Source organism: Callorhinchus milii, unplaced genomic scaffold, assembly GCF_018977255.1.
Source record: "Callorhinchus milii isolate IMCB2004 unplaced genomic scaffold, IMCB_Cmil_1.0 Scaffold1, whole genome shotgun sequence".
NCBI classification, from domain to species: domain Eukaryota; kingdom Metazoa; phylum Chordata; class Chondrichthyes; order Chimaeriformes; family Callorhinchidae; genus Callorhinchus; species Callorhinchus milii.
The window spans coordinates 17,189,879-17,215,903 of NW_024704742.1; the positions used below are offsets into that span (position 1 = coordinate 17,189,879).

At 41.4% G+C, this 26,025-nt stretch overlaps 1 protein-coding gene across 1 annotated transcript; it reads left to right on the forward strand.

Moving 5' to 3' along the window:
- On the forward strand, positions 1-25,116 carry LOC103177341. The gene is made up of 4 exons (XM_042339408.1): positions 1-144; positions 3,684-3,794; positions 23,218-23,379; positions 24,058-25,116. The coding sequence occupies exons 1-4, from the start codon at positions 1-3 to the stop codon at positions 25,114-25,116; spliced, it is 1,476 nt and encodes a 491-aa protein (XP_042195342.1).
- Positions 25,117-26,025: the final 909 nt, after the last annotated feature.

Sequence of the window (26,025 nt, forward strand, 5' to 3'; positions counted from 1 at the left end):
ATGTTCGACATAGAAGAAAAAAAATCAAAGAATCTCCTCCACTCCATCAGATCCACCAGTTTGGGATCCGTGCCAGACCGGAGAGCTGAAGCCGTGTATTCCCGATCCTCCTGCAGCCTGATTGTGTTTCCAGGACAACCCTCGGTACAAGGACAAGCCAATAGACGCACAAGCACAGCTGCAGCTGCACCTCACCCTGGATGACTGCAAAGACCAACAGAACTGAAGAAGCAATGCAGGGAAGAGAATGGAAATAATCCCCATTGTTAAAGGGATCAATTGTAATAATAATCCTTGCATTTGATATAGCGCCTTAGCACATTGTCGAGGCGTCTCAAAGTGCTTCACAGGATATACTGTAAAATGGATTCACTGTATATTTTGTATTTTGTATTTTGAATTATCAGGAAGAATTAGAAAAGCTTGTGCTTTTTGCCCATAAAATATATAGTCAATTCACTTTACAGTATATTCTGCGAAGCGCTTTGAAACATCTCAAAGACGTGAGAAGGCGCTATATCAAATGCAAGGATTATTATTTTTATTTTTCAGCCTTGTAAAGAGCCTTGCAAGGAGACTTCAACATGGGACCTCATACAGATACATATCAGATGCTAAATAGGAAAACGTAAACACCTAACAATACTTTAAGATATGCCAAGACACCAGGACAAGATGTTCAATAATAATAATAATCATTTGCATTTGATTTGGTGCCTTTTAATCAAGAGGATGTCTCAAAGCACTTCACAGGATTTATTGTAAAGTGTAGTGACTGTGTATTGTGTAAGCAAACGTCCAGGGTTGTGAAAGGCAATTTTAGGCCAGACATCAGGAAGTATTTATTTAAACAGATGACAATCAACAACTGGAAAGCTTACAGGAAAGCGATTAAGGCTAGGACACTCAACTCATTTACCAGTTATTAAAGGCAGTATTGTGACAGGAGATTAAATGGACCAAAAAACCTTATTCATTTAAACATGAAATTGAGGACATATTTTTTAAAAGTCTTCAAAATTAAGATTTATGGAAGTGTTTACAGTGTGTAAATTTAGTAACACAGAGGTACAAAACTGTTTTATTAGAACAATCCCTTACGTATATGATGGTTATTATTAATAATTACAATAATAATTCTTGCATTTGAATTAGCACCTAATCAAGTCACTGAAATGTCCTAAAGTACTTCACAGGATTTCACTGTAAAGTGAAGTGAATTAATAAAGTAGGTTAATAAAAAGTTGGATAAAGCACTGTGAAACACATTAATAATATGTTAACACAATATTACTGCAAAATTTGCATTCAATTTGTATTATAATCCTATTTATCTGTGTTTATTTAAGGTGTACTAATTAGATTAGCATTTTCAGTTGGGGATGAGGTACTAATCCTCTCAGACAACATATCCACTTGTGTGTCCTTCCAGTGTTTGCTGACCGAGCAATTCATTCTTTAAAGTCAATCAATATATCGGTACCAGTGTCTAGTTCTGATCTATCCGTCTATCTATTATTTATGCAGTCAGTTATATGTGTTGGTGAAAGGAAACATATGGGGAAAATTCTTGTTTTGAATTTAGTATAAGGTCACAAAGGGTTACCCCAGCAGGCAGTGTTCACCACTTACCACTCAGCATGTATGCTCCAGATTCCAATTAATCCTCACTGTTTGCTTTAATGAATTCCTCAAGCCCGCTCAAAACACATTTATTGTATAATTGGAGTAATCAATAGGATTCCAAACAGGAAGTATGTGAAAGTTCCCTCTCCCCTTCCATGAGGAAAAAAAGGCCAGATTTAAGAACATAAAAAAAGTGAGAAATGACAAATGGCTAACAGTTAAACCTGTGTAATCTACCCTACCATAAATTTATGGAGCCTTGTAGAGTAATGGTTAGCACGCTCACCTTGAAAGAGAGAGGACACAGGATTGATTCCCAGTTGGGGCAATACCTTAGCAAGTTTCCTTGCTCTACACTCCTCTGTTTATCTAGCAGTAAGTAGGAACTAGGTTGTTAGTTGATTGACAGATTACTTTCCAGGGTTAATAATCCCTAAAAAAAATAATTTTGGTCACTCAATCTACGACTGTTTATGGGACACTGCTGTGTGCAATTGACTGCCATGTTTCGCCTACAAAATATGCAATCAATTCACTTTACAATATATTCTGTGAAGGCGCTTTGAGACATCATAATGATGTGATAAGGTGCTATATCAAATGCAAGGATTACTATTTTATAAATTATCTGAGGGACACCTCTGCAAAGTATCTCCTTGATCCCTATCGGTTGGTAATCAACCAAAATGCCCAAATAACTATCTTTTCTTATCCTCACACAGTATTACCATTATTGCATGGTTGTGTCCAAAGATTACATTTCTATTGTCTGAGTATTCAGAGGAAGATCCTTGGGAAATGGCTTCATGGTTGTTTTGTGGGACATTGTTGTGTACAGATTGGCTGCCAGTTCCTCTTCAAATACACATAGAGAATTGAGTCAATCCTCTGTGGCCAGTTCTTGAGCCAGGTGTGTCCACAATACTCCTGGGCACTAGTGATGACAGAACAGCCAGCCTGGCTCATCGGCAGGACTTGCAAAGGGCAAAACAGTCACTGGGGACGCTGGCATCCTTCCCACTTGGTTCCTGCTAACCCTGCAAGCCAAAGCCCTAACAAGATACGATGGTCCCAGCTGGACAATCAGCAGAGGCTTGCCAGACAGTGCTATCAATAGCAAACACTTAATAACCCTGCATGTAGCTTGCTGCACATTACAAAATGGCCAATTTTCAGGTCATTAGGTTATACCAACGGCACTCCCATACAGAAGGTAACGTCAGGAGTGACCCGTTGGGCAGGAAGTCAGCCAACCGATTGTATGGGCCACATTAAAGAGACTCTACTATACTTGTGAAATATTTTGAGGTAATGAGGTAAATATTTAAAAGACACACCTTGTGTGCATTGCCATTCCAGACCTCCCTCAGTGGGAGGAGGGGGGAGGAGGAAAGAAATTAGAAAAAAAACACTTCTGCAGAAGAAATTGTGTTTGTCTAGACAGACAAACTGGGGACATTTAACATTTTGCAAAGCGTTACCATGCAAACAGTATTAGGGAAGTAGACACTGGGAGGGTAAAGTCAGCAGCTTGGCGGCCACAAATCTTTTAATTCTCCCCCAAAAACAACTTTTTAAATATATATAGAAAACCTTTTTCTCGGCTCCTCTTCTAGATTTCACTTTTTCCCCTTGTCGTCTTGATTACCATTTTTCTCACTGTTATCCCCTGGATTTCCCTTTTTTCAACTCTTCACTGGATTTCTCTTATTTTCCACTTCTCTACTCGATTTTACTTTTTTCCACTCTTCTCCTCTAGATATTCCTTTTCCATCCTCTTCTACTCTGGATTTCACTTATTTTCCACTCTTCTCCTCTGGACTTCCTTTTTTTCCCCACTCTTCTCCTTTGGATGTCCCCTTTTTCCATGTTATCCTCTGGATTTCCACTTTTTCCCTGTTTTCTTCTAAATTTCTTCTTTATTCCCCTCTGAATTTCTTCTTTTCCCCTCTTCTTCTTTGGAGTCCCCTTTTTCCTCTCTTCTTTGGATTTCCATTTTTATCCCTGCTCTCCTCTGAATTTCCCTATTTTTCCTGTTATCTTTTTGCCTCCTAAAGGGAAAAAAAGGGGGAATCCAGATGAGAAAGAAGAAGAAATGGGAAATCCAGAGGAGAAATGGGGATAAAACAGAAATCCAGTGGAAAAAGAAATGTGATATAGAGAAAAAAGTAAAGGAAATGGGAAATCCAGCGGAGAGAGAAGAAGAAATTGGAAATCCAGAGGAGAGAGGAGAAGAAATGGGAAATCCAGAGGAAAGAGAAAAAGAAATGGGAAATCCAGAGGAGAAAGCAGAAAAAAACGGGAAATCCAAAGAAGAAAGAAGAAGAAAATGGAAACCTAAGAGAGAAATAAGAAGAAAAGGGGAAATCCAGAGGAGAAACCAGAAGAAAGGGGAAATCCAGAGAAGAGAGAAGAATACAAAATCCAGAGGAGAAAAGGGGATAACATGGAAATCCAGTGGGAAAAGAAATAGGAAAATAATAATAATAATATAATAATATAATAACAATATAATAATAATCCTTGCACTTGATATAGTGCTTTTCATGTCTTCTAGACCTCTCAAAGCGCTTCACACAATACGCTGCAAAGTAAATTGACTGAATATTTGTGGGCAAAAGGGAAATCCAGAGGAAAAGGCAGAACAAATGAGAAATCCAGAGGAGGAAGAAGAAGAAATGGGAATTCCAGAGGATAAAGTAAAAGAAAAAGGGAAATCCAGTGAAAAATGTAGAAGAAATGGGAAATCCAAATGAAAGAGAAGAAGAAATAGGAAATCCAGAGGAAAAAGAAGAAATGTGAAATCCAGTGGAGAGAGAAGAAGAAATGGGAAATCCAGTAGAGAAAAAAGAAGAAATGGGAAACCCAGAGGAGAAAAAATAAATAGGAAATCCAAAGAAAGAAAGAAGACAAAAAAAATGAAAATCTGGTGGAGAAAGAGGAAAAAGTGAAACCCTGAGGAGAAAGCAGACAAAAAAAGGGAAATCCAGAAGAGAAAGAAGAACGAAAGTGAAATCCGGAGGAGAAGAAAGGACAAGAGAGGACAAAAGAGGATAAAAGGGAAATCCAGAAGAGAAGAAAGGAAAAAGGGGAAATCCAGAGAAGAAAGAAAAAGATAAGGGAAATCCAGGGTAAAAAGAAGAAGAAATGGGAAATCAAGTGGGAAAATAAGAAGAAATGGGAAATCCAGAAGAGAAAGAAAACAAAAAGGGAAATCCAGAGGAGGAAAAAGGAGAAAAAAGATAATCCAGATGAGAAAGAAGAACAAGAAAGGAAATTCAGAGGAGAAGAGAGGAAAACAAGGAAATCCAGAGAAGAAAGAAGACAAAAAGAGAAATCCAGATGAGAAAGAAGAAGAAAGGGGAAATTCAGAGGAGAAAGAAGAAGACAATGGAAAATCCAGACGAAAAAGAAGAAAAAATGGGAAATCCAGAAAACGAAAAAAATGAAATCCAGAGAAGAAATAATAAGAAAAAGCGAAATCCAGAGGAGAAAGAAGACAAGGGAAATCCAGATGAGAAAGAAGACAAAATAGGGAAATCCAGCAGAGAAACAAGAAAACAAGGGAAATCCAGAAGAGAAAGAAGAATAGGGAAATCTAGAGGGGAAAGAAGAAGAAATAGGGAAATTCAGAGAAGATAGAAGAAAAAGGGAAATCCAGAGGACAAAGAAAAAGAAATGGGAAATACAGAGGAGAAAGAAGAAGAAATGGGAAATCCAGTCGAGAAAGAATAACGGATGGGAAATCCAGTGCAAGAAGAAGAAGATATGGGAAACCCAGTAGAGAACAAAGACAAAAAAATTAAATCCAGAGGAGAAAGAAGAGATGAAGGGAAATCCAGAGGAGAAAGAAGAAGAAATGGGAAACTAACAGGAGAAAGGAAATGATAAAGGACAATCCAGAGGTGAAAGAAGAACAAAAAGGGAAATCCTGAGAAGAGAAGACAAGAGAGGACAAAAGGGAAATCCAGAGGAGAAAGAAGAAGAAATGGGAAATCCAGGGTAAAAAGAAGAAGAAATGGGAAATCAAGTGGGAAAATAAGAAGAAATGGGAAATCCAGAAGAGAAAGAAAACAAAAAGGGAAATCCAGAGGAGGAAAAAGGAGAAAAAAGATAATCCAGATGAGAAAGAAGAACAAGAAAGGAAATTCAGAGGAGAAGAGAGGAAAACAAGGAAATCCAGAGAAGAAAGAAGACAAAAAGAGAAATCCAGATGAGAAAGAAGAAGAAAGGGAAATTCAGAGGAGAAAGAAGAAGAAAAAGAGAAACCCAGAGGAGAAATAAGAGAATGGAAATCCAGAAGAGAAAGAAGAATAGGAAAACCCAGAGGAGAAAGAACACGAAAAAGGGCAATCCAGAGCAAAGAGGAGAAAAAAGCAAATCCAGAGGAGAAAGATACAGAATAAGGCAATCCAGAGGAAATGAGGGGAAAACGGGGAAATCCAGGGGAGAAAGAAGAAAAAAGGGAAATCCAGAGGAGAAAGAAAAAGAATAGGGAAATCCAGAGAAGAAAGATGAAAAAGGGAAATCTAGAGGAAATTAGGGAAAAAGTGAAATCCAGAGAAGAAAGAAGAGGACTGGATCAGCAGAGCATCAATTGCTTTTGCTGAGCAACTGATCCACATATCCATTCCTCTGTAATAGGATTGATTTCAAGATCCTCATCCTCACCTACAAGGCCATTCACGGCCTTGCTCCCTCCTACCTCTCCAACCTACTATCCCCACCTACCTGCCCGTACCCTCCGTTCCTCTGGCTCCGGTCTGCTCCACGTCCCCCGCCCCAACCGCCCTACCATCGGTGGTCGGGCCTTCAGCCTCTCAGCCCCCAGGCTCTGGAACTCCATCCCCCAGTGCCTTCGCCTTGCTTCCTCCCTTTCCTCCTTCAAGGCCGGTCTCAAAACCTTTCTCTTTGACCGTGCCTTCAGCTCCCCTCTCGACTCTCTTCCCCCTCCTCGCTCCCTCCCTTCCCTCCCCTCACCCTGACCATTTCCCCCCTCCTCTCTCCCTCCCTTCCCTCCCCTCACCCTGACCATTTCCCCCCTCCTCGCTCCCTCCCTTCCCTCCCCTCACCCTGACCATTTCCCCCCTGCTCGGGTCATGACCCAACTGTGCAGCGCCTTGGGACGTCCTCCTGACGTGAAAGGCGCTTTATAAATGGAATCTTGTTGTTGTTGTTGTTGTTGGTTGCTGGCCAAATTAAATCAATGAGCGATTTACGCAGCTTAGTTGGATAAGATATTCCAGTCTCCCAAAGAGAATCTAGGAGGCTGGAATGATAGGAACGTTTAGTTGGTAAATTAGTAAATTGGTAAGTTAGAGGTTGAATGCAGATCGACTGAAGCAAAAGTCAGTTCACTCCTCCGTCACTAGCGAAAAACTCAAGATTTAGATTCAGTAACAACTATGAGAGATTGACAGTCAAATGAGGCACCATTAAACTCTTCCAGATGAGAGGAGTAGATAGGGTTTATATTTCACTGCTACAAAGAGTTGGAACAATTGAAAGGGCTGACTCTTAATTAATCTTGACAAGAATTTTATCTTATCCAGAACCAAAATTAAAGATAGGCCATTCTCTGTATTCATCTTTTATATGCAAGATAATTTTATTTAGGTTGAGGAGGATTATGGGTTCTATGTCTGAAGGAAATCTAATACCTAAACATTTAAGGCACTAAGAGATCCAAAGGGCAACTCTGTTCATGATTGGGTGATTAATTGATATTTAATCATTCTGCCCCACTCTCTGGAACTCCCATCACGGAGTCCTTCCAACTCGCTCCCTCCTCACCTCATACATTTCAAAACATCCCTCTATCCTTGTTTTAGGTCATTTTCCCCCACCCTACCCCCTTTGGTTTCCAACCCTGCTCAGTTGTCCCAGCCAGCATTATTAAGTGCTTTGGGAAGTCCTCCTGATATGAAAGGTGCTATATAACTATAAATTGTGTTGATATCGGTTGATTTTACAGTTTAATCTGAGATAAAAAGAAAAATCATGAACACAGTACTACCACCTTTTACCCAGCTCATCTGCCAAACACATGGCAACACAGAGGAGACTATAGGTTGCATCAATGGCAGAGCACTCCAGAGCTTATGACCGTGGAAAGGTTGGACCACCACCTATAAGAGCATATTTATATCTCTGTGTAATCATGCAAAATCTAAATACTTGGCAACACTTTGTCAGTGATGTAGGCATGTGGGGTGCAATGGTAATAATTCACTCTATGTTCTTGTTAATTGATCAACAATTCAAAATCTCTGCAAGAATCTCTCAAGTTGAACACCCTTTTTAATAAAAAGAGTATTTGATACTAACCTTAAATTATGTTTTATGCATGCAAATTTTATATATTGCCTAATAAATTTCTTTCTGTGCTTTTCATGAATGATATTTCCCAAAACATTGTGGCTTTTAAAGTTTGTTCTGTACTTTGGTTTGATGTTTAATAAAAATTTTATTGACCCCACAAAATGTGTGTAACTTTTCAGAGTGTTCAGAACACTGTTCGGAGCTGCTGTGTGGGAGATTGACAGTCTGATATGCTCTCATGACACAATATGCAACCCAAAAGAGACCACAACAACAATTTCACATTTATAAAGCACCTTTTGTGTCAGGAAAACATCACAAAGCACGTCACAAAAACAACAAGGATCCTCCCATCATCCACCCCTCCTGATCCCAAATACCAGCTTGGTTGCAGATCCCTGACTGTCCAGCGCTTTGGGATGTCCTCCTGACGTGAAAGGTGCTATACAAAAGTGATTTGCTGCTGTTGTTGTAAAACTCCCTAAGTGCACAGAGGACTGTGATTGACTGTGCTATGTCCTACTTGCTGGAAGTCTCTAGGAAACATGTATGCCTTATCCAGAATAAACTCCCATAGCTGTTTGTGGGACGCAGAAGTGTGCAAAATTGGCTGCTGTGTTCACCCACAAAATACAGTCACTACACTTTAAGTAAATCATATGAAGAGCTTTGAGACATCCTACCGATGAGAAAAGGCGTCATATTAAATGCAAAGATTTTTATTAATATTATTATTAACGTCAAGAAGATGTAATCAGGTGCTATATCAAACGTAAGGATTATATTATATTATTATATTATAATATCTGGGTGTAACAAAACCATCCTTATATCTACAAAAAGTCCCACAAACTGACATTAACTCTTTCAATATTTGTCTAAATCTTTGCATTTCAGGCCCCTAATTTTTTTTCAAAACGCCACTAAAACATGTAAACAAGTCACATAAGAAGGCAAAACTTCTGAAGTTAAAATATCTAGTTTGAGTCATTCAATTGTCACTTCAGTCTGTTTCAGAAATTCTAATTGTAGTTAAAATGACATTGCTCTTTAACGAAGAAAGAAGCAGCACTGAACTACCAGAGAGTGCAGCTTGTATGTATGTATTCACTCATCAGGCATATAGAGGCAAAAGGAGAACGGAAATGCCTAGATCACAAAGCTAAATGCATAATATTAGGGAAGTAATGGCAAAAGATGAACGATTTGTGATGAGTGACACACAAATCTTGATAAAACTTAGGGCTGAGACCGTGACTGGGAGTTTGCAAGCAAAATTGAAATGAAACATCATTGCAGCAGTCAAGGGGATCGTGACTTGGCTGAAAAAAGAGTGAATAGCTTGGTGGAGGCATTTTTCATTAAATAACGCGGAACAGGTCTAAATCTCTGAAATAGCAACTTGGATCTTGGAAACTGCACTGCAATCGACTGAATGAATCATTGTTTGATTAATTTTCTCCTGAGCTAAGGGTTTAGTTAAGCAAATTTGGCATTGGTGGCCGGAATACCCTCAAACAAGCAAATCTCCATACAGGTGGAAGGGAGTAAATTGGTTCTTTAGACTTCAGGAAATACAACAGCACAAAATCCATCTCTGACTGCCTCCTGCAATGAAAGTCCAATAGCTCCACTGATAGGGCTATGACTTAAACCTTTCATCTGATTCACTGCATAATGAGGTTATCTGAATAAATTATTTTTGGTGCCTAATACTGATTGACAGTAAATTTACCGAATTATGCATCGCACACAATTCAATAAATAATAGGCAGATTATCAATGATGTATTTTAAAAAAATTTATCAGGAATTGTTTTTTTTTGGGGGGTTCAGCCTGACACATGCAGAAATGTATCACCTTGCTCATAAGTATCCAAACCAAGCTGAGATTTCCATGCATCCCACCTACACATGGAAATCCCAGAGATAGATTGTTGGAATTATATGCACACTCTGTCCTTGGAGAGACGCAGCCTGCTTAACCAACTTCCAAATGTATTAGGTGCAGGTTTGCAAGAGGTAAGACTTGGGGACCCCAGATTGTGCGTTGGGGTACTGATGGAGTCTAACCAGCTAAAACTGCATAGCTTGCCATTGATATTGCTGTCCAGTAAATTTGCCTATCAAAGTATCACCATTCAAGGCATGTGCTTTTGAATATATATAGTGTGCCCACACAAAACACACAGTCACACCACAGTATAAAATATTCGATGAAGTGCTTTGAGATATTTCTATATCATGAAAAGGCAGCATATCAAATACAAGGACTATTATTACATTATTATTATTATATATTGTTAACAGTAAATAAGCACAAAGTTAAAATGAGTAGCCAGACCAGATTACCTGATTCCCAGTCTATGTATACAATGTAGTAATGTAACCATTGTTGCAGAAATGTACCTTTAGGACATGGCATTCTTAGGTTTGCTCATGTTAGTGTCATTCGTAGGCATGGAAAAAAGGTCAAAGAGGAAGGCCGTTTAGCAGACTTTGAAGGAGGCCAGGGAAGGAGTGAGTCAAAGGGTCTCAAGGATGGAGATCTAGAGAGTAGTGACACACACCCTGAAAGAGTTTCCAACCAGAATTTCAGTCCATATAAATCTCTTTCAGTAATTGAGAGTTGCTGGCCTGCTCCTGGGCATATAACCTTATTCTTGTTCTTGAGGCGATGAGTAGGAGAAACAAGATACCCACTGTGACTCTGGCCTGCTCCCAGTCAGGAGTTATAGGCAAACATTAGGTACAACTCTGGAAGTAACGAGTAATAAGCAAAGAGTACGTCTTGTGAATCCCATCTGCCAATATTCCATCCATCCGAGTCAGCAACAACAACAAGCATTTATATAGTGCCACGTACGCAGGGTAGATTCCCAGAGCATTTGTCAGTGGTGGGGCACGATGCCGAGCCTGGGGGAGGTGACCGTAGGCACGGTCGAATAGGAAGGTCTTCAGGGGCGACATGAAGATGGGGAAGGAGGGGCTCTGCGGGGGATTGAGGGAGAGTGTTCCAGAATTTTGTGACACGGTGGCTGAAAGTGCAACAGCTGATGGTGGAACAGAGGGCACAAGGGACAAGCTGGAGCCAGTCAAGTGGAGTCAATGGGTAGTGGGTTGGGGAGTAGGCAAGTTAGAGAGATAGGGAGGTACCAGGGCATGAAAGGATTTGCCGATAAGTGTGAGGATCTTGAAATCGATCTGTTTGGCGATAGGGAGCTAGTGGAGTCTGGCTAGAACTGGTGTGATGGGGCTACGGAGTTCAGTGCGTGTGGGTAAGCGCACAGGGGAATTTTGAATTAACTGGATTTTGTGGATAGTGGAGCTGGGGAGAGCAGCGAGGAGGACATTTGAGAAGTTGAGGCAGAAGATGACAAATGCATGAACGAGTGTTTCGGCTGGCTTTGGGGTCACGTACATTCAGAAGCAGGCAATGTGGTAGAGGAATACATTCCTAGTGAGCGGCCAGATATGGGGTACCAATTACATTTGTAAAGCGCCTTTCATGTTGGGAGGATGTCCCAATGTGCTGAACAGTCAGCGATCAGGAACCAAGTGTGTGGGGGCAAGGTTGGGATGAGGAAGCGCAGAGAAGTAGGAGGGCGGCCGAAGGCATGGTCGAAAAGGAGGGTCTTGAGTCGTGCCTTGAAGGAGGAAAGGGAGGGAGCAAGGCAAAGGGATTGTGGGATGGAGCTCCAAAGGGTGGGGGCAGAGAGGCTGAATGCCTGGACCCTGAAGGTAGGGCAAGTCAGGCAGCAGACATGGAGCAGCCAGGCAGCTGCTGAACGGAGGGAGTGGATAGGTTGATAGGGGATCAATAGCAGGTCAGAGAGGTAAGAGGGGGCAAGGCCATGGAGGACCTTGAAAGTGTGGATGATGATTTTGAATTCTATCCTCTGAGGGATTGGGAGCCTGGTGCGGGAGAGGACACGAGCTGCAGAGTTCTGGATGGTCTACAGCTTGTGGAGGGAAGAGCTGGGGAGGCTGACAAGGAGGAAGTTTCCATAGCCGAGCCTTGAGGTGATGAATGAGTGTATGAGGGTTTCGGCGGCCTGAGGGCTGAGGCAGTGATGGAGTCGGGCAATGTTGCGGAGGTTGGGGAAGGCAGAGCAAGTCATGGCATGGATATGGGGGAGAAAGGACAGTTGAGGGTCAAACAAGATGCCCAAGTTCCTGACTGGCTTGGTGACATGGAGTGTGCAACCATGGATGCTGATGCTGTCAGTGCCTGAGGTTCAGAGGCACTGGCACAAGCCAATCAGAGGGACCTCAGACTTACTGACCTTCAGCTGTAGAAAGTTGGCTCTCATCCAGGACTTGATGTATGACAGACAGTCTGTCAGCATGTCAGTTGTCCTGGAATCGAGAGTGGAGTCAGAGAGATAGAGTTGGGTGTCATCCACGTACACGTGGAAGTTGACCCCATATCTGCAGATGATGTCACCAAGAAGGAGCATGTAGATATTGAAGAGGAGGGGACTGAAGACAGAGCAGCAAGGAACACCTCACAAGACTGTGATGGGTCTGGAAGAGAAACCATTGAGGGAAATAAATTGGAGACAGTGTGATAGATAAGATCTGAACCATTCAAGGACAGACCCTTGAAGGTTGAAGTGAAAGGGGAGGCGGTGGAGAAGGATGGAGTGGTCCATGGTAGGCAGCAGAGAGGTGAGGAGGCTGAGGAGGCAGAGGGAGTCCTGGTCACAGATGGACAAGAAGTCATTTATGACCTTGACCAGAGCAGTTTCCATGCTGTGAGCAGCACAGAAACCAGATTGGAGCGGCTTGTAAAGGGAGTGGTAGGAGAGAAAGGAGCGAAGCTGGGAAGCAACGAATCTTTCAAGGACCTTCAAAAGAAAAGGGAGGTTGGAGATGGGCCAGTAGTTAGAAAGCAGGGATGGGTTCAGGGAAGGATAATTTCAGAATGGGGGTGATTATAGTTGTTATTCGGGGGATGGGAATGGTGCCAGATGATAGGGAGAGATTGATGGTGTCGGAGCATAGAGGAACGAGGAGGTGGAGCTGGGAGGTAAGGAGAGGGGTGAGGATGGGGTCAAGACAGCAGGTGGTGTGTTTCATGCTGGATATAGTGGTGGTGAGAGAGGAGGGGGAGTCAGATTCAAAGATGTGGAGGGAGTGGTGGATGGAGGAGCTAGCTGATGGTGGAGAATAGGAACCTAGGGTTGTCCTTTGCCTCCAAGATTATCTTGGAGTAGAAGGATGATTTGGTGGAGGCGAGGGCAGAGCGGTACTTTTTGATGTGATCCAGATCTGCCGGTATACTATTACATCAGATTTGAGCCAGGTGTGTTTGGCAGCCCGCACCTGACCTTTGAGGGAGCGGAGATGGCTGGTGTACCAGGGTAAGGTTCATGAATAGGAGGCAGTTCAAGAGGTGAGGGGGACAAGGGCATCAGGAGTGGTGGAGAGGGAGTTGTGGAGAAGAGTGAGCAAGGAGGATTAACCTGTGCGGCAGGTATGCCAGAGGGGAAAGATTTCAGATGACTCCAGGGCAGGCAAGAGGGATTGCAGGGAAATTTTTTTGCAGGGATGGTAGGAGATGAAGGATTGGTTTGGTGGCGGTGGGGAGAGGGATTTAGCAGTTAAGGGAGATGAAATGGTGATCTGAGATAGCTTTGTCTGATAGTGATATCCGAGACACTGAGGCCCCGGGTAATCACCAGGTTGAGTGGGTGACCATGAACCTGGGTGGCAGAGTGGATACGTTGGGAGAGGTTGTGAAAGGAGGAGAGGAGAGAGAAGTCCGAGGAGATAGAGCAGGAGGGGGTAAAGTGAAGGTTGAAGTCACCAAGGATGAGGAGGCATTCAGAAGAAAGCCAAAAGGGAAGCTAAGTGGGTGGAGACATCAGAGATGAAGGTGGGGAAGGTTTTTGGGGTGGGGGAGTAAATGAGGACAGCTGCGGGTTGAATCTGACACAAGTACTTGCCCTCGGAGGGTTCAATGCTTCCCCATAATAGCACTGCTTAGATTAGGAGTTCAAGCAGTTCAGAACCACTATAAGCAATTATTATGAATCCAACCACAACTTTGTTTCATAGGCAAAGGACACACCTTATTGAATTACCTGTCAAGGATTCTCAATGATACCTTATTTCTCCTGGATTTGATGCTGTCTCTGTGCATTTTATTGTACAGTACCCGCTCTGAATTAATTCCTTCCCTCTGGATTTTGCTGCGAGTTGCTGCCAACTATGTTGTCATTCCATCTGCAGTGTTTTGTTCCAAAGTTCCCCATTTTACTCAGAAAACGAGCATAAACTTCCCCAGAAAAGCTGCCGCCTTCGTAGGCTCGAGCACAGCTCTGGGGCTCGGATATTGCCGTCAGGCCTGAATTAAAGGGAAAAATGATCACACTATTCTTCTTCATCTGGTTGTCGAGCTCCATTTGGTTACAGACACTGGCGGTAAGTTATTTAATGATTTCTTTTCATTAGTTCAAATATTTTAACCAGTTACTTGCACACACACACACACTGTTGTATTTTCAGTGGCTCAGTGTGTTGAAAAAGTTTCCTTTTGCCTCTGAGTTCCAGGTTCAGAGACAGTACACACACTGATGGGGTTGAAGTGTTCGCTCTCTCTGTTTGTTCTTGAATCATAATTGCATTGAGTCAGGGAGCAAGTTATGTGGGGCAATGTTGATTACACCCCATTTTTATTTAGGGAAGCAGTTTACACAATTTCCTGCACTCTTATTGTTCGGAAACCATGGATTTACTCAGTATATTCCGGTCTTGATGTGAATCATGTCCCTGTACAATTTATTGCGAAACCTCAACACTGTAATGACGTCCAGACTGATGTAATTAATATAGAGGAGGGGTAGATTTCATCTGTGGAGGATAGTGACCAAGGTTTAATAGTGGCGAGGTGGCGATGGAGTTATAACTGTGAAATATTACTTACGCTGAGCTTTCTGTATTTGGGAACTAGTTTTTCATCCTGGGAAAGAAGTGGACTTGATTTGTTAAATGACCTTCTCTTTGTCTCCCAATGGATCAACTTCAAGGTTTTTTACCCTCACCGACAAATCCATTTGCCCGCCAGCATCTCCGAGTGACTCTGATTGTCTCTGATCTTCTCCCACCCTACTCCTCTGCTCTCTCTGACTTCTGGAACTCGCACCCTCAGCCCTTGTGTCTCATCCCCTTTCCACCTGTCTTCAAGTCCAACCTTATAATCTACCTCCTCTGTGGATTATAACACAACTGTGGTCACCTCCGCCTTCCCTCTTTTCCTCATCCCCCTCCCCCCCACCCACTCAAAGTTCTTCCCCACCACTGTGAAGTCTTTGAGCTATTATTCTATGTGAAGGATGCTATATAAATGCAAATTGTTACTGTTTATATACTTAATGTGTCACACACTGATGGTAAAGTCCCAGGAGGCACAGTCATTAAGGTCTGGACACAGTGGAGGCACAAAACCCAGCAGCAAATGGGATTCCTTGGGAGTGAAAACTTGCTTAAATGTGTAAATCTTTAATGGAACTTGTTGAACTAAATCAAGCATATATTCTAAACAATACATATCATAGAATTATACAGCACAGAAAGAGGCCATTCGGTCCATCGTGTCTGTACCGGCTCTTTGAACAGAGCTATCAAATTCAATCCCACTCCCCTGTTCTTTCTCCATAGCCCTGCAAACTTGTCAGCCCCAAATAATTATCTACATCTCTTTTAAAAGTTGTTATCGAATCAGCTTCCACCACCCTTTCAGGCAATGCATTCCAGATCCAAACAACTCGCTGTGAAAAAATGTCTCCTCATCTCCTTGCTGTTTCTTTCAACAACTATTTTAAATCGGTGTCCTTGGGTTACTGACCCACCCGCCAGTGGAAATAGTTTCTCCTTATTCACCCTATCAAATTCCTTCATAATTTTGAAAATTTCTATTAAGTCTCCTCTTAACCTTCTCTGCTCCAAGGAGAATAATCTTAGCTTCTCTAGCCTCTCCTGATAACTAAAGTCCCTCAGTCCTGGTACCATCCTGGTAAATCTCCTTTGCACCCTCTCCAGTGCCTTGACATTCTTCCTAAAGTGTGGTGCCCAGACCTGAACACAGTACTTTAGCTGAGGCCTAACCAGTGTTTTATAAAGGTTCATTATAACTTTTTTTTAATGCATCATACATATTTTAATAATTCAGTTTTTACATAGCATTAGCAAGTTAAAAATCCCTCATGTATGATAATGAAATGAGTTGCAAAACAGTTGCTTCATACTTCATTTACAAACTCAATTTTGCTTAAATTGCTGCTACATAAATAAAAACACATTGCCGTAAAGTACAATTTCAGCAAGCACGATTACTAAAGACACCTTTGACAACCATAAAAATTAAAACAGTCATAAATAATCTAAAAGCCACGTATAATATAGAAAAGTATGACAAGAGACTTATTAATCTTACATTTGCGTCTCTGTGTCAAGCTGTATGGATTCATTCTATGCAGCATCTGTAAACATGTTTTCTCCCAACTTTCAAAACAAGGCAGATACATGAATGAGTTGTAGTCTCCACAGAGAACATACAATGAGACACTTAATATAGGGTTCGCATTACTGCAAACTAATGATTTTAAAGAACATCTGCATTTCTCACATTTGGTATCAATGCACATGGTCCGAGTTACAGAGGATCGGCAACAAGTTGTTCGCTTCACATCTGGCAAACACTAACATCACAAAGCAAAGAAAAACAAAAAAATTATTGAATGTAACATTGAGGGTAAATGTTTGGCTCTTTCCGATGATTTACAAAGGGTGTTCAGCATGGAAACAGGTCAATCAGCCAAACTAGTCTGTGCCGATGTTTACACTCCACATGAGTCTCCACCCACTCCTTACCCCATCCCATACCCTTCTAACATCTTCTCCCTCATGTGTATTTCTAGCTTCCTGTTAAAAGCATCTAAACTATCCGGGTCAACCTCTATTTCGGATAGCAACTTTACCCTCACCACCCTCTCTGTGAAGAAGATCCTCCTAATTTCTCTTTTAGATGAACGGATAAGACATTAAGCCATCTTGGCTGACACTCCAATGCAGTGCTGGCAGAGTATTGCAATGTCAGAGGTGCAATCCTTCATATGAGATTTTAAATTGAGGTCCCACTGTCTGTTCAACAACAACAACAACTTGCATTTATATAGCGCCCTTCACACCAGGTGACGTTCAGGTGAACGTTAAAGATCCTAAGGTAAAGGGAAGGGAGTTTCTCCCAGTGTTGTGGCAAAGAATCCCCCAGATAACAAAATGGTCATTCACTTCATGGTTGTTTGTGGGACATTGCTGTGTGCAAAATCGCTTCTGGATTCACCCACAAAATACATAGCAGGCAAAATACTACACTTTACAGTAAATTCTGGGAAGCGCTTTGAGACAGCCTCTTGATGTGAAAGCCTCCTGAGACAGCCTCTTGTGTTCGCCCATAAATATACGGTCAATTCACTTTACAGTCTATTCTGTGAAGCGCTTTGAGATGTCAAGAAGACATGAAAAGTGCTATATCAAATGCAAGGATTATTATTATAAGGTGCTATAGCAAATGCAAGGATTATTATTTATATGAGTGATAGAAGATGAACAGGTCACTTCTGAGCTGAATATTGCAAAGCACTGAAAAAACACATCTCATCTCCTTCATGCTGACAGCTGGTGCCAAAATTTGAACAGCGTTACATTCCTTAATATTTCAAAGATTTCAAAGTGGCACTTTTATTATGTTGCAGAGTCTAATTGCAGAGTCTCTTCCATCGTGCCTTTATGTTATTATGTTATCTCTTATTTCCCTGTTCAGTGCCCACCCTTTGTAGACCATTTTGAGACATTCTTTCACTTGAAAGCTGCCATATAAATGTAAGCTGCTGTTATTCACTGCTCGTGGATTCCTGTAGCTTAGTGGTTAGATTACTTGCTTTGCAAGCGAGAGGATCTAGGTTTGATTTCCACCAGGGCAAAGCGTTGGGCAAGTTTCCTTACTCAACACGCCTCTGTTCACCTGGTTGTTAGTCGATTGGTGGATCGCTTTTCTGGGGGTAATAATCCCTTCCAAAATAAAAAAATAATAATAATTTGGTCACTCAGACCACAACTGTTTGTGGGAGACTGCCATGCGCAATTGGCTGCTACATTTTACCCACAAAATATACAGTCAATTCACTTTGCAGTATATTCTGTGAAGCGCTTTGAGATGTATCGAAGGTTTGATCAGGCTGTTATATCAAATGCAAGGATTATTATTATTATTATTTGGAAGAGATCACAATAGAGGTTCAGATGAAAAAGGCCTCTTGACCCCTTTGCTTATTGGGAAGACAGTAGGATCAGTATTCTTCTATTCTTCCTACAGCATCAAGCTGTTTCTTAAATGAGTCCAGTAATCTGGTCTCTACACCCTTCCTATTACCCCTTTCTGGCTCTTTACTATCCCCCCATCCAAAGTAATACTTCCTGATGCCTGTTCCTGAAATTGCCCATCAAAATTCAGAATTTAGTCCCTCTTGTCCTGCCACTTTGGCATATCTGAAAGTATTTTTCTGAAGTCACTTTCTGAAACCTATATGGCAACAACAACAACTTGCATTTATAATAGTGCACTGCATATAGGATGACATCTTGGAGCGCTGTGCAGCAACAGTGTTGGACACCAAGCAAGGAAGTGGGAGCTCGCCTTATGTAGTACGATATAACATTGATTTCATTTCTAATCAATTATACTTTAAGCATTTCGAAGACATTTAAATTTTCAAAGGTGCTATAAAAATGTGAGTCATACTGTATTGTATTATGAAATCTTACATACCTCTAAACAATTCACTGTGAGATATTTATCTTCAAAGATGAAGCCCAAACTTATTGGCTGGTTGTTCTTTTTGTTATGCTTTGTTCTTCAACAAAAATAGTTTTCTGATGCATCATTTAATTATTTACTCACCTACAAAATTCATAGTCATATTATAAATAAATCTAGTGGAGAGCTTTGAGTTGTCCTCTGATGTGAAAAGTGCAATATTAAATGCAAAAGATTATTATTACCATTTAACTTCTTGTCCTGATACGTTGGTAAAATTGAAACTAAGATTCGGGGTTAATTTTTTCATATTTAGCAGTTTTTATATCTCTTTGATAGCCACTCTGATATTATTATAAATGGGTGCTTTTAAATTTTTCCTTGCCTGCATGATAGGGAGTAGCTTTCACAGGGGCAGCCTGAGGTGCATTGGTGCAGAGAGGTGTACAAACATTGTTGCGTTGCTATGCTTTACATTTTGGTTAGCTGTTAGTAACAAAATTGAAAACGTCTGTTGCGAATTTGAACAGAACTATTCCCCAATGTAACAGTCTGGGCCTAAACCTTTTGGCAGATTCATAGGGTAGTAGGCCAAGATCAGACTCATGGCAAAAATGAGCAACTGTTATAATAATAATGATCCTTACATTCGCTATAGCTCTTTTCACATCAAGAGAACATCTCAAAGCGCTTCACAGAATATACTGTGTGTTTTGTGGGCAAACATAGGAGCCAATTTGCAGACAGCAATGTCCCAGAGCCAGCCATGAAATGAATAACCAATTTTATTTGAAGGATTGTTGGCCAGAACACCAGGAGAAACGCCCTTCTCTATTTTTGAGTTTAACTGTTAGAAAAAAAGGTTGTACTCTGTACTAAAGAGGTTTTTGCAGAAATACAGATAAAAAGGGCTTGACGTCCTTTTGATCTCTTGTTTCCATAATATGTCGAAGTGTCATTCATCACATCTCGATGGAAAAGCGTGGGCAGGGTAGTGGTGGTGGTGGTGGTGGTGGGGGAGGATGCGGGTAAGGGTAAGGAGGGGAAACGTATCTTTTAACAATGGTTGTGAAGGTGATGACTGCTGTGGTGTTGTGGCAAGTCTGTTGTGTGAACTTTAACCCATGAAAGATGCCTTCCTGTATCTGGCTATTGCCAGCTTCCTAGATACTTGACATGTGGGCAGTAGATAATAGACAAGATGGAATTCATAGGACATTTGACTATGAATCAGGGGAGGGCTGTAGAATATTCTACCCGATAGCTTTGTTCTGATTTTTCTGTGTTTTACTTATCTAAAACTGTATCTTCAGAGCTTTCACACTTTTATTACAAATCTGACTCTTTGTTCAGTTAAGTTCTGTTCGTTTTCCCAACATAAAGCAAATGTATTTGTTTCTGCTCCTTTTTTAACCTTGTGTTTTAGTTTCATGACTGTCAGCTCTCAAGTACCTCACCCATTAAGCCAGTTGCAGTTTATTAGGTCTTAACAGATCCTTTAATCCCTGTCCTCTCATCATCTCTCTCCTAGCCAAGTATCTGCCTATCCCTCTTTTAAATATCCCTATTTATTATACCTCTACGGCTTTCTGGGGCAGAGTTTTTGACATATACATAACCTTCTGTGTGAAGAAACACTTCCTGACTTCAGTTCTAACTCTCTTACCTGTTTTAATATTGACAATGTGTTCCCCTTGCAATGGATCCCTCTCCCAGAGTAATCAAACAGATTCTTCCTGTTTGAGTCTACGCAGTGGTTGGAAGCAGGTTATTCGAACATGGAGGTAAAGTCAATAAAATCACAGCCAATGTCCCCTTTTACACATGTTCTGGCAAGGGCCAATGGCTGGCAATCAGGAGTAAGAACCCTGGTTTATCTTTCACTTCTAAGATCAGAGGCACTGAAGCAAATTATAGCATTCCTACATCCCAATCCCAACTGAGAATAAGTAACTCAGTGAAATGGCTACTTATTAAATCTATTAATAGTCATAAGTGACAAAAAAAATGTTTAAATGTTTTGTGTTACAGGAAAAGTGCATTACCCGAGAAAATTATTTAACATTATTTGCCAGCCCCAAATTCCAGGTAGCTTCAGAGCTTCAGTGCTCCCACTATTCTGAGCCACACAAGCCTTCAGTCATACATTAATTGTCAGCTTGCTTCAATTTGTAACAAGCTTGCCTCTGGGTCAAAATGTTTAAGCCCAACATTGGGAACTGAGACTCATAATCCAGGCCGACACGGCAGAGCACCATCATTGCATTGCTAGAGATATTAAACTAAGGTCCTATCTGCATATTAATCAGGTCAATGTTATGGCACTATTCAAAAAGAGGAGGGAGTTTTCCTGATGTCCTGGCCAACAATCCTCCAGATAAATTGGTCATTCATCTCAATGCTGTTTGCGAGACTTTGCCATTTGCAAAATGGTTGTTGCATTTGCCTACAAATACAGTGAGATTAATGGCTTGGAAAGGATTTTGTTGTTACGGATGCTATAAAAATACCAGTTCTTTCTTTTCTTTCTGCATAACCTCAAAATCTCAGGAGAGATCAGCCAATTAGGTGGCTTGTTAGCCCAGCCTCTCCTTCCAGATGTTCCAGTGTCACTTTGAAAGGCTCAGAAGTTAACACTTGGAAAACTTTTGAACTTGCTGCTCTTCTGAATCTAACACAGTTACATTTTAGCGAGGAGACACCATGTACACAATGAATCTTTGACCTTCCTAGTGATGGCAGGGCAGCAGGGAATCTCAACCTGGGTCTCAATAACTTGAATATGGTAACATGGCAACATAAAAATAATGCAGAAAAATGTGTATAAAAATGTGTATACCCATTTCAATCATAAAGGATGTTGGGCTTCTTGCCAGTGATTCATGAATGAACTCACCAGAGACCCACTTCTTTCAGAGACGTTAGTTTGTGCTAATGTGGGTTCCTACACTCTGATTAAAACTTTATGAAGGATTATTTTACAAAGGCCCCATCCCCCAGAGGATCGAATTTAAGATCCTCATCCTCACCTACAAGGCCATTCACGGCCTTGCTCCCTCCGACCTCTCCGACCTACTATTCCCCTACTTACCTGCCTGTACCCTCCGTTCCTCTGGCTCCGGTCTGCTCAATATCCCCCGCCCTAACCACCCTACCATCGGTGGTCGGGCTTTCAGCCTCTCAGCCCCGAGGCTCTGGAACTCCATCCTACAGTGCCTTCGCCGCCTCCTCCCTTTCCTCCTTCAAGGCCGGTCTCAAGACCTTTCTCTTTGACCGTGCCTTCAACTTCCCTCTCGACTCTCTACCCACTCCTCGCTCCCTTCCTTCCCTCCCCTCACCCTGACCATTTCCCCCTTGCTCGGGTCCCGACCCAACTGTCCAGTGCCCTGGGACGTCTTCCTGACGTGAAAGGCGCTCTATAAATGAAATCTTGTTGTTGTTGTATGAACTACAGGTGTACCTGGCTCATGACCCCATTTTCTGAGAGGTTCATTTTGGTTTATGCACTTTCGGTCATCTTCCCCCTCCCCACCCCTCGGCTCCCACCCGTAGTTCAGGTGCCCATCCACACTATAAAGCATTTTGAGACACCTTTCCGATAAGCACAGATCATAGGTCCAACCTTGGATCTATCAGGTCAATATGGTTGAGTTTCACTCCAGACAGCGACTTAACCAGCTGTATCTTTGGGGAACACTAGTTTTGTCTTACTCCATGAATGTTCTGAATAGATGCATCAGTTCCTCAAATTTAGCTGCTCCACTTTCTAGCTTTCATCTTTAGAAAGCCAAAGGAAGGCACATTTACAAATATTATACCAAAGAACATATTCTGATACTTAGAAAGTTGTTTACATGCACACTATTTTAAATAGAAAGGCCAATAATAGTGTCAAAAAGTTTAATTCACAGGGGTAGGAAGCTAACTGGTCTTACTACTTTCTGGGATTAGATGAACAGGGTGGATCCTTGTGGAGAGAGAGTTCACAACAGATAATTGTAATTACGAAAACACATCAAAGTATAAAAAATATAAAAAGTTTAAAAAATCGTCTGGGGAGTGTACAAGAGGAGAAGGTATGTCACTCTCTGGTATTTGTTTCCACACTCTGTCTTTCTATATTGTCAGCTTTCAGAAATCACAATTAGCCACTTTGTGAATATCATAAGTTAGATCACATGTTGTTATTTAAACCAAAGTAAACGTCAGTTTGTAATGATTGAATTCACCAACACTCCTCACTGTTCAGTGTGACTGTGACAACTCAGAGTCATTGCCATGTTTAATGCAGACTTGCAGTTAATTCAGCCTTCACAAAAGCCTTGTGTTTCCAGGCAGCCAAGTGTTTGTAGACTTTCATATTATATATTGCATTATATTTTTGTTTCAAGCTGCAGTTGACATGCTTCCTCTGAATTAAGACCAGGTTTGTCTATTTCCTTCTGCTAGGTACCAGTGAGCGCGCAACCAAGCACTGGCGATGAAGGAGAAGCTGATTCACATACTCTTCAGACTTATTTAGTGGCTGTTCTTGTCCTTCTGATAGTAGTGTTGCTCGTCTGTGTTGCAGCAATTTGCGGAGTTGCTCTCATCTACTTCAAACTCAACCAGGTATTCTTCATTGTTAGTTATTACATGTGTCCAAACAAAACAGGCAAGGAGACTAAAATCTTTAGAAAATCAAAAAAGAAAGCTTGGGTTATTCCTCTGCAGGAGAAGGACATTCAGGGTACAAGCAGGTGAAAGGGCTCTATCTTGCACATCTGCACAACATTATTTCCACTATTGTGAGAAATACTACAGGAACCCTACTATGAGCCAGTGACTTCAGAAGAAAAATATTTAAGAAAGCTATCGAGGTCATTTCGTTATAAATTCGACCATTGATGTTCTTTTACAAGTCAACTCTCTCAGGCAGGGTGAAACCTTAGGCAAATTTCCTTACTCCACACATCTCTGTTTACCCAGCAGGAACCTGGTTATTAGTCGATTGGCGGATCGCTTTCCGTTGGTAATAATCCCGTCAACATTTTTTTTAAGAAATAAAGATAATAATTTAGTGATTCAATTCGTGACTGTTTGTGGGACACTGCTGTGCACAATTGGCTATCGCGTTTTGCCCAGAAAAGATACAGTCAATTCAGTTGAGAAGTCTCAACGTGATAAGGAGCTATATCAAAAGCAAGGATTACTATTATTATTGAGAAGAGCCTTTAGCTGCACTTTGACAGATTGAGCCACGTTTTTGAGTGTTGTGCAGAAAACTCTATTTAATTTGGTTTGTTTCAGATCAGAAAAATATTGTTAGAAAAGGATGACGGGACCTACGCACAGATAGACAGCAATCTGGGCCATTTCGTACAGGTGCAAAAGGATCAAAAGTGCTCATCTGGTACCAATGTTGATGTGAAAGGAAACAGCAGCCGTGGAGCAGAGGAGATTAACAATGTATGTAATGAAAGGTCAAGCAGGCGTTCCTCTCTTAAAATTCCCACTGGGACAGTTCGAGCCACCTCCTTCGAGTTTTACAATGAAACCAGTGTTGATGTGAAGTTCAGGAAGGCTTCTCCTGCTGATGTACTCAAAAATAGTCAGGCTATGGAGAAAACCCCCAAATATCCCTCACCTCCGTCTTACGGAAATGCTACCAGGAGTAGTTCACGGAGCACAGTGCATCGAGTGGAAAAGAAAGATGGGAGTCATGACATTGGAGCACAGAGACTGAGAGTCAATTCACAGGCAAATGGCCTTCAGGACCCATCAGAAGTTAGAGCTTACAATCTTGCTGAGAACATTAGTTCTGTCATTATCCGCCCTAACCAGAAACGTGTACAACATTGCAAAACTGAACCGAGAGACCATGGAGCAACAGCAGAAGACTTTGGTAACCCAAAGCAAAGTTCTGTGGATCATTATGCTTCCAACTCAAGCATTTATGCGATTTATGACGTCCCCCGACCCTGCTCATGTTCCTCCCTATCTGTAGGGTGCCAGGGTTTGCCACTGCCTCCGTCAACCACGGCCTCCCATCACGAACCTCTGAAACGCTGCTTGAGTGAAATGAGTTCTTCTGCTTTCAAGCTGTCACATGATGTGCATCAGGATAGCAAGTGTCCAGTGTCCAGGCCAGTGACCTTTCCGAGCCATGAGAACTATGATACTGAGTTTAAGAATCTGAAGGAATCCTCTTCCAAGGACTCCGGTGTTGCTTCATACGTGGATTCCCAGTTGCTAGATTTAATTCCTGAGGGAAATGAACCTCATATTGACTCAGCAAATGAGCTAGAATCTGTGGAGAGACAACAATCTGACAAGGATCTCGGTGGAGATAAAAGTCTATTCATTTAATGCAAATTGTAATGCTATCTTTAAAACGGAAAGGGAAGGTGCTAAGATGGCATACTGGAGGCACTTTTGGTTGTATTGTACCATCAGTTAATGATTACTGTCTTGCTTTCCACATATGAGATGAGAAATTGTGGTTTATAACAGTCTTTAAATGTCAACTGTTTTGGACTGCAACCCCCTCACCCCTACCCCACACCCTCCCGCAACTTGACTGTGGCACCATTTTACCCCAAGCCTCCGACCTTTGCCATTGTTGCTGCCCAAGGAACATATTTGTGCCACTGAGTGAGAAAACAGCCTGATTGCCTGTATACTTGAACACCAAGATAGAGGAATGATTCTCCCAGATAAATGATTAAATCCATGGGCCCAACAATTCATCAATAGAAAAAAGAACAATCTCAAATTGACGACCAAAATGCAAGCATCTTTTGTGCAGTAAAACAGCTGGGACTGAGCAAAATTTTAGCCCCAAAAATATACAGAGATGTTTCACAGAGAAAAAAATGATAACCTTGGGATGGTAAAAAAATCGAACTCAGCAGTGTCAATAAATGTTAACACTGAGAAACACATCATTGATTCCTCGGACTGTGCTTGGTTTTTATTATAATGTTGTTTAATGTATATAAATATCACAGTGTAAATCAAATGCAATCATATGTAGTGTGGTTTAAAATGATATGAAGGCCAGCATCATGTTATTTTGTGAAAAAATATCAATTATTATATTGATTTTTGTATGAAACAGTGCATTTTTCACTCCTGTATAACATAATCCAACCACTGGGTTATTTTGCTAAACTTGTTACATGCAATGAATTGATTGCTGTCAGATAAATACTATTCAACTTTCAGTAAGTTTCGCACATTTGTCCCCCTCATTTTTGAATGACTATAATACCATTT

Bases quoted from the DNA above. Each gene is read 5' to 3' on its own strand.
- LOC103177341 (XM_042339408.1), top strand. From the start codon at position 1: ATGTTCGACATAGAAGAAAAAAAATCAAAGAATCTCCTCCACTCCATC. The intron at 145-3,683 runs GTACAAGGACAA...TGCCTCCTAAAG, and splicing joins TGTTTCCAGGACAACCCTCG to GGAAAAAAAGGGGGAATCCA. The intron at 23,380-24,057 runs GTATTCTTCATT...GGTTTGTTTCAG, and splicing joins TCTACTTCAAACTCAACCAG to ATCAGAAAAATATTGTTAGA.